The sequence below is a fragment of the Puma concolor genome, chromosome C1 (assembly GCF_028749965.1).
Source record: "Puma concolor isolate L17-30 chromosome C1, mPumCon1.1.hap2, whole genome shotgun sequence".
In the NCBI taxonomy this organism is placed as follows: Eukaryota; Metazoa; Chordata; class Mammalia; order Carnivora; family Felidae; genus Puma; species Puma concolor.
In genome coordinates this window covers 19758172-19771807 of record NC_141674.1, presented here as the reverse complement: position 1 = coordinate 19771807, position 13636 = coordinate 19758172, and the positions used below count along the sequence as shown (strand labels likewise).

Sequence of the window (13636 nt, the reverse complement as noted above, 5' to 3'; positions counted from 1 at the left end):
TACCAAAAAACTAAAAAAATAAAATCTGTTGAATAAAATAAAATGAGGGGGTGCCTGGGTGGCTTAGTCAGTTAAGCGTCTGATTTCGGCTCAGGTCATGATCTCACCACTTGTGAGTTCAAGCCCCGTGTCGGGCTCTGTGCTGACAGCTCAGAGCCTGGAGCCTGCTTTGGATTCTGTGTCTCCCTTTCTCTCTGCCCCTCCCTCGCTCATGCTCTGTGTTTCTCTCTCTCAAGAATAAATAAAACATTAAATTTTTTAAAATAAAATAAAATGAGGATGACCTATATGATGGAATTTTCTGGAGGACTAAAGACAGACAGTGTTTATAAAGCCCGCAGGATAGTACTTGCGTGGGTAGGCATTCCACACACGTTAGGTATGATTCTTCTGTTATTACCATCACCACTATTCAAGGCTGCCGGCCGATTTGTGGCAGAGCCTGGTCTGATGTGTGACAGCTGGATGCCCTCCCCACCATGGTACTTCTTCAGCATGGACGTGTGTGTGTGTGTGTGTGTGTGTGTGTGTGTGTGTGTGTCTGTATTCCTGCATACATCCATCCTTTTAGCAAACATGGGGTGTGGGGTAGGCCGGGGGAGGGGCCTGCACATCACTTAGGAAGCGTGTTTGCACAGCTGTGTGTATCCGTGTGTTTGTATCTGCCACAAACTTCTGTGCAACCGTGTGGACCTTGGGTGTTGCTGCCAGTGCGTCCCTCTGCACATGGCTGTGGGTGTTTGTGGACGCGGAGCCGTGTGGCCGTGGGTGTGCACCACGGATGTGCCCCCCGGTGCATGGGTGTGAAAGAAAGGGTGGCTTAGAAGCAGGGCCCAGGAAGGGTTCAGGGCATGGAGGAGGGCTTAGGAGCTTGGGATCCTGGCGGGTCCAGAGTTGAGGGTGTCGGGGGCCCAGGTGGGAGCATCCCTGCCCAGGGGTCCCTCACTCAACCTCCCCTGCTCACCAGCGCCGGGCTTATTTCCGCCTCTGGAATACTGCACTGAGGGGATTCCTGGCCATGCCGGACCATGCGGAGGACATGAAGGCGGGCCGTGTGGTGGTCTCCCAGCCCCAAGAGGGAGGCAGCTTCATCTGGTACTACGAGGACGGGCTGCTCAAGAACCAGGTACGAGTTGAGGGGCAGGGACAGGGACCCCGGAGCCTCAGGCACTCAAAGGCCCATTTCCAGGGGAAATGCCAGCCTGCCCGTCAGAAGCAGGACCTGCCCTTGGGCCAGAGAGATAGAGAGATACACACAGATGCCAGGACCCTGGGCAGGTAGAGGATGCAGGCGCTGCTTCCCTGGGCAGTTTGGGCTCTTCTCTGGGCCTCGGTTCCCCATCTGTAAAACGAGAGCGTTGAACCAGACCCTTCTAAGGGACCTGCCAGCTCTGATATCCTGGGGAGAACTTGGGTCCTATTAGTAATGACAGATTCATGGGGCGCCTGGGTGGCTCAGTCGGTTAAGCCTCCGACTTCGGCTCAGGTCACGATCTCACGGCTCGTGAGTTCGAGCCCCGCATCGGGCTCTGTGCCGACAGCTCAGAGCCTGGAGCCTGCTTCAGATTCTGTATCTCCCTCTCTCTCTGCCCCTCCCCCACTTGTGCACGCGCGCGCGCGCTCTCTCTCTCTCTCTCTCAAGAATAAATAAACATTAAACAATAATAATAATGATGATAGATTCACTCCACAAACATCTCCCGAGCACCTACTATGTGCTAGGCCCTGTTCTAGGGGCCGGGAATACAGCAGTGAGAAGACGGAAATGACTCCTGCCCTCCCGAAGCCTACATCGTAGGAGGGGAGAGACAGAGACAATTTAAATGAGTCAAATATCTCTGTGCCTTAGGTGATGCGAAGCGCAGGAGAAAAAAGTAACTAGAGGAGACTAGGGAGTACCGGTAGCTGTGACAAGGCCGACTCTCCCCCAGAGGGTGGCATTTGAGGGAGCCATCTGTGTAGATGTGCGAAGGAAGAGTGTTCCAGGCAGAGGCAGCAACAAGTGGAAAGGCTCTCGGGTGGGAAAATGCTTGGCAGCAGGACTAGAAGTTTCCCCCACTGGCTGGAGCGAGGCGAGGGAGGGAAGGTTACGGCGGTGCGCACCTTTGTAGGCCATCGAAGGGGTTTCGTCTTTTACTTACTCTCCATTTCATAGGTGACGAAACTAGAGCACAGAGAAGTTAAGTAACAAGCTGAAAGTCACACAGTCAATTAGTGTGTGAGAGCTTGTCCGATGTTAAATCCTGTGCGTTGGGAGGCAGCCATGAAAGTCTTCCTGGACGAGCTACTTTTTTTCCAGACCTTTGATGGTCTTTCACACCGAACCCTCACAACAGCCAGCACTCAGGGATTCCCATCCCCAAGGAAAACAAAACTCAGAAGAATTAAGAGATTGGCCCAGGGTCACAGTCCACGAGAGCCAGGATTCAAAGCTGGGCGTGTCAAGGGTGTCGGGCTGGAGGAGACCCTGTGGGGAGGAACAGTGCCTGATCACCTGCTGGGGCCTCAGGTGGCCCCTACCATGAGCCTGCAGGTGATTGGGCCCCCCAGCACGGGCTCCAAGGTGGTACTGTGGGCTGAGAGCCGCCTGCCCCGCCAGACGTGGAGCATCAGCGAATCGGGCCACATCTGCAGCGAGATGTTCGAAGGCCGGATCCTGGATGTGAAGGGTAAGGGGGCACGTGTGCGGGAGAAGGCACCTGAGGCGGCTGCGGGCAGTGGAGTCCTCAGCAATCTTTGACCATCTTCCCCATCTCTTACCCCTTCCCACAGGCGGCCGGGGCTATGACCGGGACCACGCAGTGCTGTGGGAGGTGGCCAAGGACCGGGCGTCCCAGATCTGGACAGTCCATGTGCTCTGACCACCCCCACCTCCCAGCCCTGGAGGCTTTCCCTGGGATGAAATGTTTTTATAGGTTTTTTGTCGTTGTTGTAACATAAGCTATTTTCTAATATGCTCCCAGGTATCCTCATCTTTGTGCACCTCGATATTTGGGGCTGGGGTGCGGAATTGTTCACCTGCCTTCTTTGCCCGGTACTCGCCCTACTTTTCTCCCAGCTCAGGTTCTAGGGCTCAGGTGTAAGGCCTCCCTCTGCCACCAGAGGGAGCCCTGGGCCCAGACTAACCGTGAGTGTGGTCTTTAAAGCTGTCTGTCCCCCTTCAACTGATGGGTTCCAAGAGCCTGCTCTGAGTCCAGTCTGGCGCTGAGCTGTGGGGCACAAACACGAGCCAAGCCCCTTGGTACCTGCCCTCAGAGAACTCACAGTCCAGTGGCAGATTTTGACAGGTAGGGTGATACACTGAGTGATAAGAACGGAAGTAGAAGGATGCACCGGGGAGGAACCTGAACCACTTAGGGGCACAGGGCAGGCCGCTCGGAGGAAGGGATGCTCCTTCCTGAGGTGTGGAGAATGGGAAGGAGTCAGCCAGGCTAGGGGGTGGTACAGGGAGAGTGTTCTAGGGAGGCAGACAGTGTGATGGGGTCACAGTGGGCCAGGCAAGGGAAGTGAGTGGGAGACACAACATTCGCCTTGCCCACCAGCACTCCTCTTAATTTCCCCCCACTCCGGTCTCAAGGCCTAGAGGTCTGGCCTCTCAGTCAAAGAAGCTAGGACAGGGGGTCTGAGTTCTTAACCCAGCCCAGAGATGGCAGGACCTAGAAGAACAGCCCCCTCCATCACCCAGTTGAGCCAGCACTTCCCGGTCCCTTGGCCAAGGTCTTCTAGGAAGAGGCAGAGACGGTCAAGGCCCTTGGGGGCTTCTCTGGGTCTCCCTTCCCTCCTCATAGCTCCCAGTACCACCACCGCAGACCCAGGAGGGTAGAAGTGGTTAGAGCAGTTGTGCGTCCTTCCTGCCTTCCCGGCCTGGGGTCGGCGGGGAGGAAGTGGGCGGCCTCCTCTTCATCCTTCTCAGCACCCCTGCTGGACCAACATCCAGTATCCGGTGAGGACAGGAGGGTGACTGTGGGGCTGAGCCCTTGCAGCTGGGGACGTCCAGGGATGGGGTTGGGGCTTCCTCTGGGACCATCGTGCCCAAACACCCAGGGATGGGTGAAGCAGGTGCAATTAAAGAGGTTGGTGAGGGTGGCAGGCTCTGGGCCATGTCCCTGCACAGGGATCCTAAGGGGAGAGGCCAAGGCACTGGGACTTCGAGGCAGGAACGCTGGGGTCAGCGCCCTCTGGTGCTACCTCTCCTCCTTCCCCTGCATGGGAAGGTCCTTGGTGCTACCGCCAACCTGGCTCTTGGGGCCCAGTGACGTCCAGTGACCACACACGGGACCCCACTCCAAGTACAGGACAACTTTATTGACCTCCAGCTGGGTGGTACTTGCCCCCTGCACATCAGTACCTCCTGGTGTTGGTCATGCCTCCAAGGCACTACCTGTCAATTCCCACAACCTGGTCATCTCTGGCACCAACCCCTCCCAGGGGCTGGGTGGGAGGAGCTTCTCTTGCTAGAGATGGTGGCAGCCGAGCGATGGTCTCAGGGGGCACGGGGCTAGGGCTGAGGCATGTCACCTCAGCTGAGGTAGAAGAACTGGACGAGGATGTTGGCCAGGAAGAGAAGGACACTGCCGCCGCTCAGGCTGCTGAGGGGCGGGGTCGCACTCTTGGGTTTCTTGGTGGTGGTGGCGGCGGTGGTGGTGTTTCCCAGGACTCCGGTCTGTATCTGCAAAAGAAGAAGTAGGACGAGCTCGGGGCACTTGCAAAGCTCATGTTATCTAGAGACCTAGTTCCCCTACCCTGATACCATAGTTCTCAATTCTCTGTCCCTCATGACCACGACTTCTGCCGCAAGGCCCTGCAAGGACAGTTGGTTGCTTCCTGCCATGACACAGCCAAGGTGAAAGGGGGTTCCTCCTCCCCTTACCACGGGACCTTCCTTTCACCTCCGCTAAGCCACCAGCTCCTCCAGGGCATGGGGGATGGGAACCTGTGGTCTCGGCGCCTGACCTGACTAGCTGGGCTAGGGCCTGAGACTCTGAGCCTGTTTCCTCATCTTCTGAATGAGCCCATCATATAGTCTTGAGGTCCTGTGTCACACGGCCGGGCAGGGAGAAGGTACCTGGCAACGGGTGGGTGGGTGCGGAGGTGGGGAATGTGTGACCTCTTGCTGGAGGAAAGCACCAGATGGTTGATCAAACTGTTCTCAGTGCTTGATCAGGCTGCAACTAAAGCTGCTCCTGATGGAGATTAAGCTGTTTTTGATGGTGATCAAGCTGTTCTTGATGCTTGATCAAGCTGTTCTTGATCAAGAACTTGATGGCTCTGGTCTCCTACCGGGACTAGTGCCCTCAGGGCACATGGGATACTGTGAAAGCTGCCTCCTGGAATAGCAGCTGAGTCTGAGTCTGCGGCTGTTTCTGGAGCAGGAGATTTCCTTCTTCTTTGCATTCCCAGACACACTGGCTTCTCTCCCTGGGGGGATCCCTGCTATCTCCACGACCAGATCTGGCTCCACCTGAACATGTCTTGGCCCCTTCCCAACAGGGCCACTTCCCCAGCTCCCCGTGGATTGATGCCTTCCTCACTCAGAGATGCTTCAGCCCTTATCCCACAACACCCCCTTGCGTGCCTCAGTGTGCCTGGTGCCCTGTGAATGCTCCCCAGCCTCAGGTCCAGGATTCTGCCCAGAGACAGACCTCAAGCAGTCTGACCCCAGCCAGAAGGGCTGGAATGCTGGGACCAGGCCCCTGAGTCCTCGGTTCCCCTGCTGGAGCCTGTGTTCCCATGCAAGAAGGCTCAGTGCTGGGAAGCCTGTATTTCCTCCCTCCCATGCCAGGCAGGTCTGGAGAATCCTGGGCGGTGGTGCCAGGGGCTCCCAGGGTCTGTTCTTACCTGAATCATAACCAGGAGACTGATGGTGAGTAGGAGGAAGAGGAAGCCCTTCATCTTGGGGGAATCTTGGTGGCTCTCTTGGTAGCAGCTTTTAGAGATGAAGGCAGGGTTGTCTGCAGGCTGCTTGGCTTGGCTGCTTTTGAACCAGGAGGCAGGGGAGGCGGGGTAGAAGCGGGAAGAAGGAGGGCCCAGGGGTGGGGGTGCTGCTTCCTTTTTACAGAATTCAGGATTGAGTACACCAGGCCCTAGATTCATAAGGCCCCCTGTAGATGGTGGGTTCTGGATGGGGACCGAGGCCAGTCTGGGGACGGAGGTGGGCAAAACAATGCAGCAGCTGCGGAGACAGTAAGCAGGGCTCTGGGCCTGGAGTCATGCAGAGTGGGCACGGAATCTTGGTTTAATCACCTATCAACCCTGAGACCCTGGGCCAGAAACTGTCCCTCTCTGACTTTTAACACAAGAGCTGCCAGGGATTAAATGCAATGTAATTAAGACCGGAGCAGGGGAGGGGAGCGGATTTAAGACCTAGAATTTTGTAATTTGGATACAGAAAATAGCAGATCGGTTGTTTGTACTGCGACCTTAAAACATTTCTTTGATCAGCAAAAATGGGTTTATTCAGGAAGAGCAGAGAATTGCAATTTGGGATAAGCAAGTGACACCCCAAACCAGAAGATATATAAGCAAAAGAGAGAAACTTTATTTAAAACAGAAGGAGGAGGAAGTTGGGAGGGGTTGTTTTGAACAAAAGTGCCAGAGTCATGATGATTTCTCATTGGCTGAGTTGCTGGGTAGTCAGTTTCTTTCAGGAGTTTGCCGTGTACAGCTTTTCCTGTTGGGGTCTGTAAACGGACAGTTCTTTCTGTCATTGAGGTTGAGTGGTATGGCAGGAGAGCTCCCCCTTCTAGCCTCTTTGACTCCATTTTACTGAGGTTTCCTTTTATTTCCACATTTCCTTCTTCTGATCAAGAACTTTCTTGAAAAGCATCTCCGATCAAGAGTCAGGTTTTCCTAGTTCAGTGGCCTTTTGTCCCTCAGTGCCAGGAAGTGCCTTTCCTGGGTGTCATGTCCCAATCCAAGGGCAATTGTACAGGCTGGAAACTCACATCTGAGTGAGAAGGAGGGGAATCAAGAGAATTCTCAGGCACTTCCCAGCTAGAGTCCATAGTTATCAAGGATGTAGTATTGGAGATCATCTCTTTATTGGGTACATTATTTTACAAAGGTTTGACAGGCAACAAGTATAGAATCAAAAGTAACACGACAGGGGTGCCTGGGTGGCTTAGTCAGTTAAGCATCCAACTCTTGATTTCAGCTCAGGTCATGATCTCACGGTTCATGAGTTCGAGCCCCACATTGAGCTCTGTGCTGACAGAGCCTGTTTGGGATCCTCTCTCTCTCTCTCTCTCTCCCCCTCCCTCCACCCCTCCCCCACTCATGCTCTCTCTCTCTCTCTCTCTCTCTCTCTCTCTCTCTCTTTCTCTCTCTCTCTCTCTCTCAAAAGAAATAAACTTAAAAAAAAAAAAAAAAAAAGGTAACACTACAATTCCAAATCGTATGGTGGTTCCAAACCAGGACCCTTGCTCTGAGAGTAGCCAACTGAAAATATCGGCACATATTCCAACTTAGGGGAGAAAAGTTCTCCCTGTGGAGGCAAAACCCTGAGTCCCGTATGTCCTGGAAATGCCTGCTTAACTTGGCCACAAAAGCAGAACAGTGAATACTTTGCAAGAACCCATTGAAAGAATTAACTGAGTGCATTTGCGAAAATACAGTGCAGGTATGAACATAAAGCTCCAGTTGGTGAACTTTTTGCAAAACAGCAAAACTTCAAATGTGTTTTTTGTTTTAAATTTTTTTAACGTTTATTTATTATTGAGAGAGAGAGAGACAGAGCATGCGCATGGGAGGGGCAGAGAGAGGGGGAGACACAGAATCCGAAGCAGGCTCCAGGCTCTGAGCTGTCAGCACAGAGCCCGATGCGGGGCTTGAACTCACAAACCGTGAGGTCCTGACCTGAGCCAAAGCCAGACACTTAACTGAGCCACCCAGGCGTCCCTCAGTGTGTGTGTGTGTGTGTGTGTGTGTGTGTGTGTGTGTGTGTGTTAAATGTCTATTTACTTTTGAGAGAGTGAGTGGGGAAGGTGCAGAAAGAGAGGGGGACAGAGGATCCAAAGTGGGCTCCATGCTGACAGCGGAGGGCCTGATGCTGGGCTCATGAACTGTGAGATCATGACCTGAGCCAAAGTCGGATCCTTAACCGACTGGCCACCCAAGCGCCCCCTACCGAAGTGTGGTTACTTTTAATGGAAGCAATTAGGCCTTTGCAATATTGAGGTATATCTCCTTCTATTAAATGTGGGTCAAAGGAGGCAGGGGCCAAGTGCATTGGATGTCCTGTGACTATCCAGGGGGTGGATCTGAGATTTAGAAGGAACAATGGCAATGTGTCAGGCCAAGGTATTTGGAGGGTTTCTACAATCTTTGCCAGTTGAGGTTTATTAGTGCCGTGTTCAACTGGCCCTGAGGGTGGAGGCACAATTGTGTGGGGCTCGAACTCATGAGCTGTGAGATCATGACCTGAGCTGAAGTTGGACACTTAACCAACTGAGCCACCCAGGCGCCCCTTAATGGTCTTTCTTTTAAGTGACTCATCTAGGGTACAAGTGAGGTGGTTTGCCAACTCAGTTAAATCTGGAGTAGACATAGTTTCCCATTCCATCCTGGTCCTTTTAACTAAAAGAGAAAGATCCTGGCTTAGCCCATTAATAAATTTGAAGGTCTCCCCAAGAGAATCTAACATCTAAAGGAAGACCAGAATTTTCTTTGGAAACAATTTGAAGTTAATTATAACAGTCATGAACAGGTTCATCGGATTTTTGTGTGCAAGCCTGAATTTTGTTCCCATGACAGGTTTAGGAAAAACTATTGCAATTGCTCGGTTGAACTTTTTGGCAAGTGTTCCAGCATTTTGCCATGAGTTAGGGGCTTGTTTTTTAAAATCCTGTTCATGATGTTCCCATCAGGTAAGCTTTATCCAAGGTTTGGCCTGGTCCTCACCAACAAATCTGAGAAACTGGTCTGGTGAATTTGAATAGCTAGTAATTCTTCAACAATCCTGTGAGGGTCTTCAGTCAGTTTCATAGGAAACTCTTTAACTATGGCTCACAATTCAGCCTTCATCCAGGGAACAGAAGACTTTTGGGGGTTATTGAATCCTCAGAAGACTTTCTTTTTATTATTTTTTTTTAAATCCTCAGATGACTTGACTTTAAAGGGGTCATGTGTCTGGAAACAAAGAAAAACAAAGAAAAGGCCTCATAAGCACTTTGTCTTTAATTTTTTGCCTCGGTCTAGAAATTGTATTTTGCAGAGAGGCGATTTTAGATTCCTGATAACATTTGGAAGCTTTAAAACATCAAAAGAGGCATCCCATTCAGTTTTGACAATTTTAGATCCATGGTTGTTCAATTCAGTTTTGAGAAAAGTAAGTTTGAAGATATCGAAAGTTCCCCATAATGAGCATTCATGTTCTAAATTACTTTTGGTTAAGTGATCCATTTATTTAGAAATGCACATGAAAAGGGACTGAAATTTTTAAACATAAAACCAGCTGGTGTGCCAGAAAGGAGGGACACATTCTCAAAGCATTTTGGTTCCTGGGATCTCATTTGATACAGGTTTTTCTAGAGGGGAAAAAAATATATATCCTAAACAGTCTAGTTCCAATGGAAATAGTTTCAAAAAGCAGTCAAACCAAAAGCCAAACAAGTACTCTAAGAAAGGACAAATCCTTAAAACAGATCCTGAATAAAGCCTAGAGAGCTTAAAACACAATAATGAGTGGAGCTTGAAATCCAACAGAGAGTTACCTGCAAGCTCCAGTGTCAGTGAGAAAGCAGTGAGCTCAATGGTCCTGGTAGGTACTAGCACCTGTTTGCTCACCAGCCTCAGAGTTGTTGAGGCGGTGGGGTGGGGTGGGGAGGGGATAGGGTCATCTCTGGATCCCACTTCTGACACCAAGTAATGTCAACCTTGAAATAAAACTATCAGTTATTCTACTAGCAAAAATGAGTTTATTTGGGATACTAGAGAATTACATTTTAGGACAAGCAACCTACAGAAAATACCATAGGCTAGTCCAACAAGCAAAGGAGAGAAATGCTATTTTATGAAGAAGGAGGAAGTTGGGTAGAGTTGTTTTGAACAAAAGTCCAATAGAGAAAAGCATGAGATCAAGGTGATGACAGTTTCTCATTGGCTGAGTTGCTTGGGGTAGTTGACTTCTTGTAGGAGATGCAATGTACATCTCTTCCTGTTGAGGCCTATAATTCATGGTTCTTTCATATTGACAATTCTTCTGTTGGGGTCCATAATTGACAATTCTTCCTGGAATTGGCCTTGAGTGAGATGGCATGAGAGCTCCCCCTTCTGGCCTCCCGACCCATTTTAATGAGGCTTCCCTTTATTAATTTTCACAGTATCAATCTAGGATGGATGGGAGGAGGGCTAGTTGAGGGACAAGCAGGTGACTAAAACTGTAGCAGAAGGGATTCCGGGTGGGGATGGCCATGAAGTTCCAGCATGGGGTGGAGAATGAGATAAATCACAAAACTGCTTAGATTGTGCTCTATTCTATTTTTTTTTAATTTTTATTTGTAATGTTTATTTATTTTTGAGAGCGAGCACGCGAGCTTGAGTGGGGGAGGGGTGCAGAGAGGGGTAGATAAAGAATTCAAAGCAGGCTCCAGGCTCTGAGCTGTCAGCACAGAGCCTGAAGTGGGGCTTGAACCCACGAACCACGAGATCATGACCTGAGCTGAAGTCTGGCACTTAACCGACTGAGCCACCCAGGTGCACTGGTGCTCTATTCTTTATGCATTCTCTTACTTTATTCTTTCAGTGGGGCTCTACAATAGGTTTTATAAATATCCCCATTTTCTGATGAAGAAACTGAGACTTAGATATTAAGTGACCTGTACAACGTGGCAAATGGTGGAGCCAACCCCATTTGAACTTGAATACCACAGCCATGTATGTAACCTCTGGGGCTTCCCCAGAAGTTACTGTTTAAGTCTTGATTTCCCGCCCCTCTCCCTCCTAGAGGACTCAGTGGTTGACTCAAGCCCAGCCATAGCCTCACCCACTCGCCCTTCCTTTGTCTATTTTGTGCCGTATTTGCATGGCAGGTAGTAAAAGAAAACCCCTTTCACTTCCCTTCTGTAGTTTTAAGCCTCATGTTGCAAGCCTTAGAAAAACCTGAGTGGGCCTTAGGGGCCTCTAACCCTGGCTAAAAAGAAAGAAAAAAGAACTGAGAGTGGAGACCCCTGGGAGAAAGCCAGGAAAGGGAGGGAGCAGGAGTCTTGAGGCCCCAGGGGGGAGGGGGGTCCGGAGGGAAGTGGGAGGAGCTCTCAACTACCCATCACTGGAGTCTGAGCCTTGGGAGGAAGAGGGAGGGGGCTGCAGCACATATTACAATATGGTCTGTCCTGCATCCTTCATCCCCACTGAGAGAGGGGTGTGATCCAATAACACCACAGAGCACTCTAAGGTAAATCTTCCTCAATCCGCCCATCCATCCACCCATCTGCCTATCCATCCATTTCAGGCAATTTATTGACACCTACCGTGTGGCAGGCAAGATGAATGAGTGAGGGTCCCTTCAGGTGAGGACTTCATAGAGGGAGACAAATACCGTAATAATCACAAAACTGAACAGGAAATGCTGTAACAGCAGCAGGACTATTAGAATGCATAGTGTGATTCTGGTTGGGAGGAATAGGGGTATTCATGGAGGAGGGGACACTGGAGCTAGTTCTTGAAAGATCAAGGTGGGTTTTCCCAGGGGAAAAAGGCAAAAGTATATGTTCTCATTGAACACAGGACAGAGCATGATAGTTTCTGGAACACTGAGAAGGGTGGAGGGCAGAACTCATAATCTGAAGGCCCTTTAAACGCCAGGCTAAACTAAACTAGAGATGGTGGGTGCTTGACTCAAGGCAGCCTTGATATGGGTAGGGGAGAGGGGAAGGTGGGAGAGATGGCCAGGGTTTTATTCAGAAGGAATGTATGGACTCGGAGGACTTCTCTCTCCTTTATTATTTACTTTTCCCTCCTCAGCTGCTAGGACCCAATAAACTCTTTAACCCCAAAGGAGTCATAATTGATAAGGGTCTTTCAGGAAATGATCTAAAAGCAAAGAGGACTCTGTCCATTCTCAAGAAGAGAGACTTCCACCACCATCTAATGCCAAGTCTGGGGTCTACTTCCTCATCTTACAGGTGGGAAAATAGACCCAGAGACAACCTTGTTCTGGGCCTCCCTCCTGTCAGTCCAGGATCTGTTGTCAAATAGTGAACACCCACCCCGGGACGGAATGAAGAAGAGGCCAAGTGGCCCCCACCCCAGAAGTCCAGAGGGAATCCTTGGAAGCCAGACAGAATGGCCTCCAATATCCTCCCACACCTAAGTCTTATATGAGCCTGGAGACCTCGGAAAGATTTCCAGAACCATCCAAGGTGAGGGATAGTGAATTCTAAGTCCAAAAAATAACTATGAGGTGAGCTTAGACTCTCTTGTTTTGTTTTCCTAACTTTGTTTCTAGAAAGCAACTTTTTAAAATCAGGAATGTGGGGGCGCCTGGGTGGCGCAGTCGGTTGAGCGTCCGACTTCAGCCAGGTCACGATCTCGCGGTCCGTGAGTTCGAGCCCCGCGTCGGGCTCTGGGCTGATGGCTCAGAGCCTGGAGCCTGTTTCTGATTCTGTGTCTCCCTCTCTCTCTGCTCCTCCCCCGTTCATGCTCTGTCTCTCTCTGTCCCAAAAATAAATAAACGTTGAAAAAAAAAAAATTTAAAATCAGGAATGTGACAATGGTATGAGATTTCATTTGCACAAGAATCCTATGAGGTGGGTTCTGTTAGTATCTCTATTTTACAGATATGGAAACTGAGGTTCAGTGAAGTAGCTTGAGCAGGAACAGCCAGCTAGCAAGTGACAGAGCTCAGCTTTATAGACTTGATAAGTTATGCTGGCCCATAATATATCCTCGATAAATGATGGCTATAATTATTTGCAAGTTTCTATGTGAAATGTATACTTGTTTTATAATAAGGCTCCTACTTGTTGCAATAAATGTTTTTTAAAAGACTAATAAACTGGCCTACTGGGGCAGAGGGCTCCCACCTCTCTCACAAGAAAGAGATATTTGCTGAGTGTCTGCTGTTCCAGGATCTCAGGCTGGGCTTCAGGCTCTGGGTAGGAGGGAGTTATGTGGTAAATCCTGATGCCAGGGTAAATGCCAGTTCATGCTCTCCAGTCTTGTTGAGGTGGGAGGCAGTAGACAGACCACAGCAGTCTCATGAGGCCAGAACCCCTTCCCCCTGACTTCCCCATGCTTTGGTCCTTGCTTACCTTCAAGAGAAGAATGAATGTAAGTGAGGTGACAGTATAAAGTTGCTAATCCCCTGACCATGGCTCCAACCCCCCAAAAACACTTGGCCCAGGATGACCTCAAAGTTTCTCAACTCCTGTACCTCAAGCCTCAGAGAAATTTCTGGGAGCAGCTCAATGGCAAGAGAGCTCTCCCACCTCCGACTTCCAGTCACACCTTCCACCTGAATCCCTACCTTGGCAGTGGGCCTGGACCACCAGCACCTTGGCTTATCTTTGCCTGCCTGTTTTACCAAAGTGGGAGCTTCTAGAAAGAGCACAGATTTTGGAGGCAGACAGTTCTGGGTTTGAATCCACTTTTACCGATCACCTGCATAGTCCCGAGCAAATCATTTTCCTTTCCCGAGCCT

At 50.3% G+C, this 13636-nt stretch overlaps 2 protein-coding genes across 2 annotated transcripts in view; one reads left to right on the top strand and one right to left on the bottom strand.

The window, feature by feature from the left end:
• CRYBG2 (crystallin beta-gamma domain containing 2) overlaps nt 1-2972 on the top strand; it is a 29768-nt gene extending 26796 nt beyond the window's left edge. Inside the window, exons 20-22 of the mRNA XM_025912583.2 lie at nt 968-1126; nt 2510-2669; nt 2773-2972. Of these exons, the coding sequence (XP_025768368.2) occupies nt 968-1126; nt 2510-2669; nt 2773-2861 (408 nt within the window). The 3' untranslated portion in view covers nt 2862-2972. The remainder of the gene's footprint in view (nt 1-967; nt 1127-2509; nt 2670-2772) is intronic.
• A 1312-nt stretch (nt 2973-4284) lies between these two features.
• The window catches only part of CD52 (CD52 molecule), a 49303-nt gene continuing 39951 nt past the window's right edge, over nt 4285-13636 (bottom strand). Inside the window, exons 2-3 of the mRNA XM_025931741.2 lie at nt 5839-5951; nt 4285-4669 (exon numbers count right to left, since the gene is read on the bottom strand). Of these exons, the coding sequence (XP_025787526.2) occupies nt 4520-4669; nt 5839-5892 (204 nt within the window). The 5' untranslated portion in view covers nt 5893-5951 and the 3' untranslated portion in view covers nt 4285-4519. The remainder of the gene's footprint in view (nt 4670-5838; nt 5952-13636) is intronic.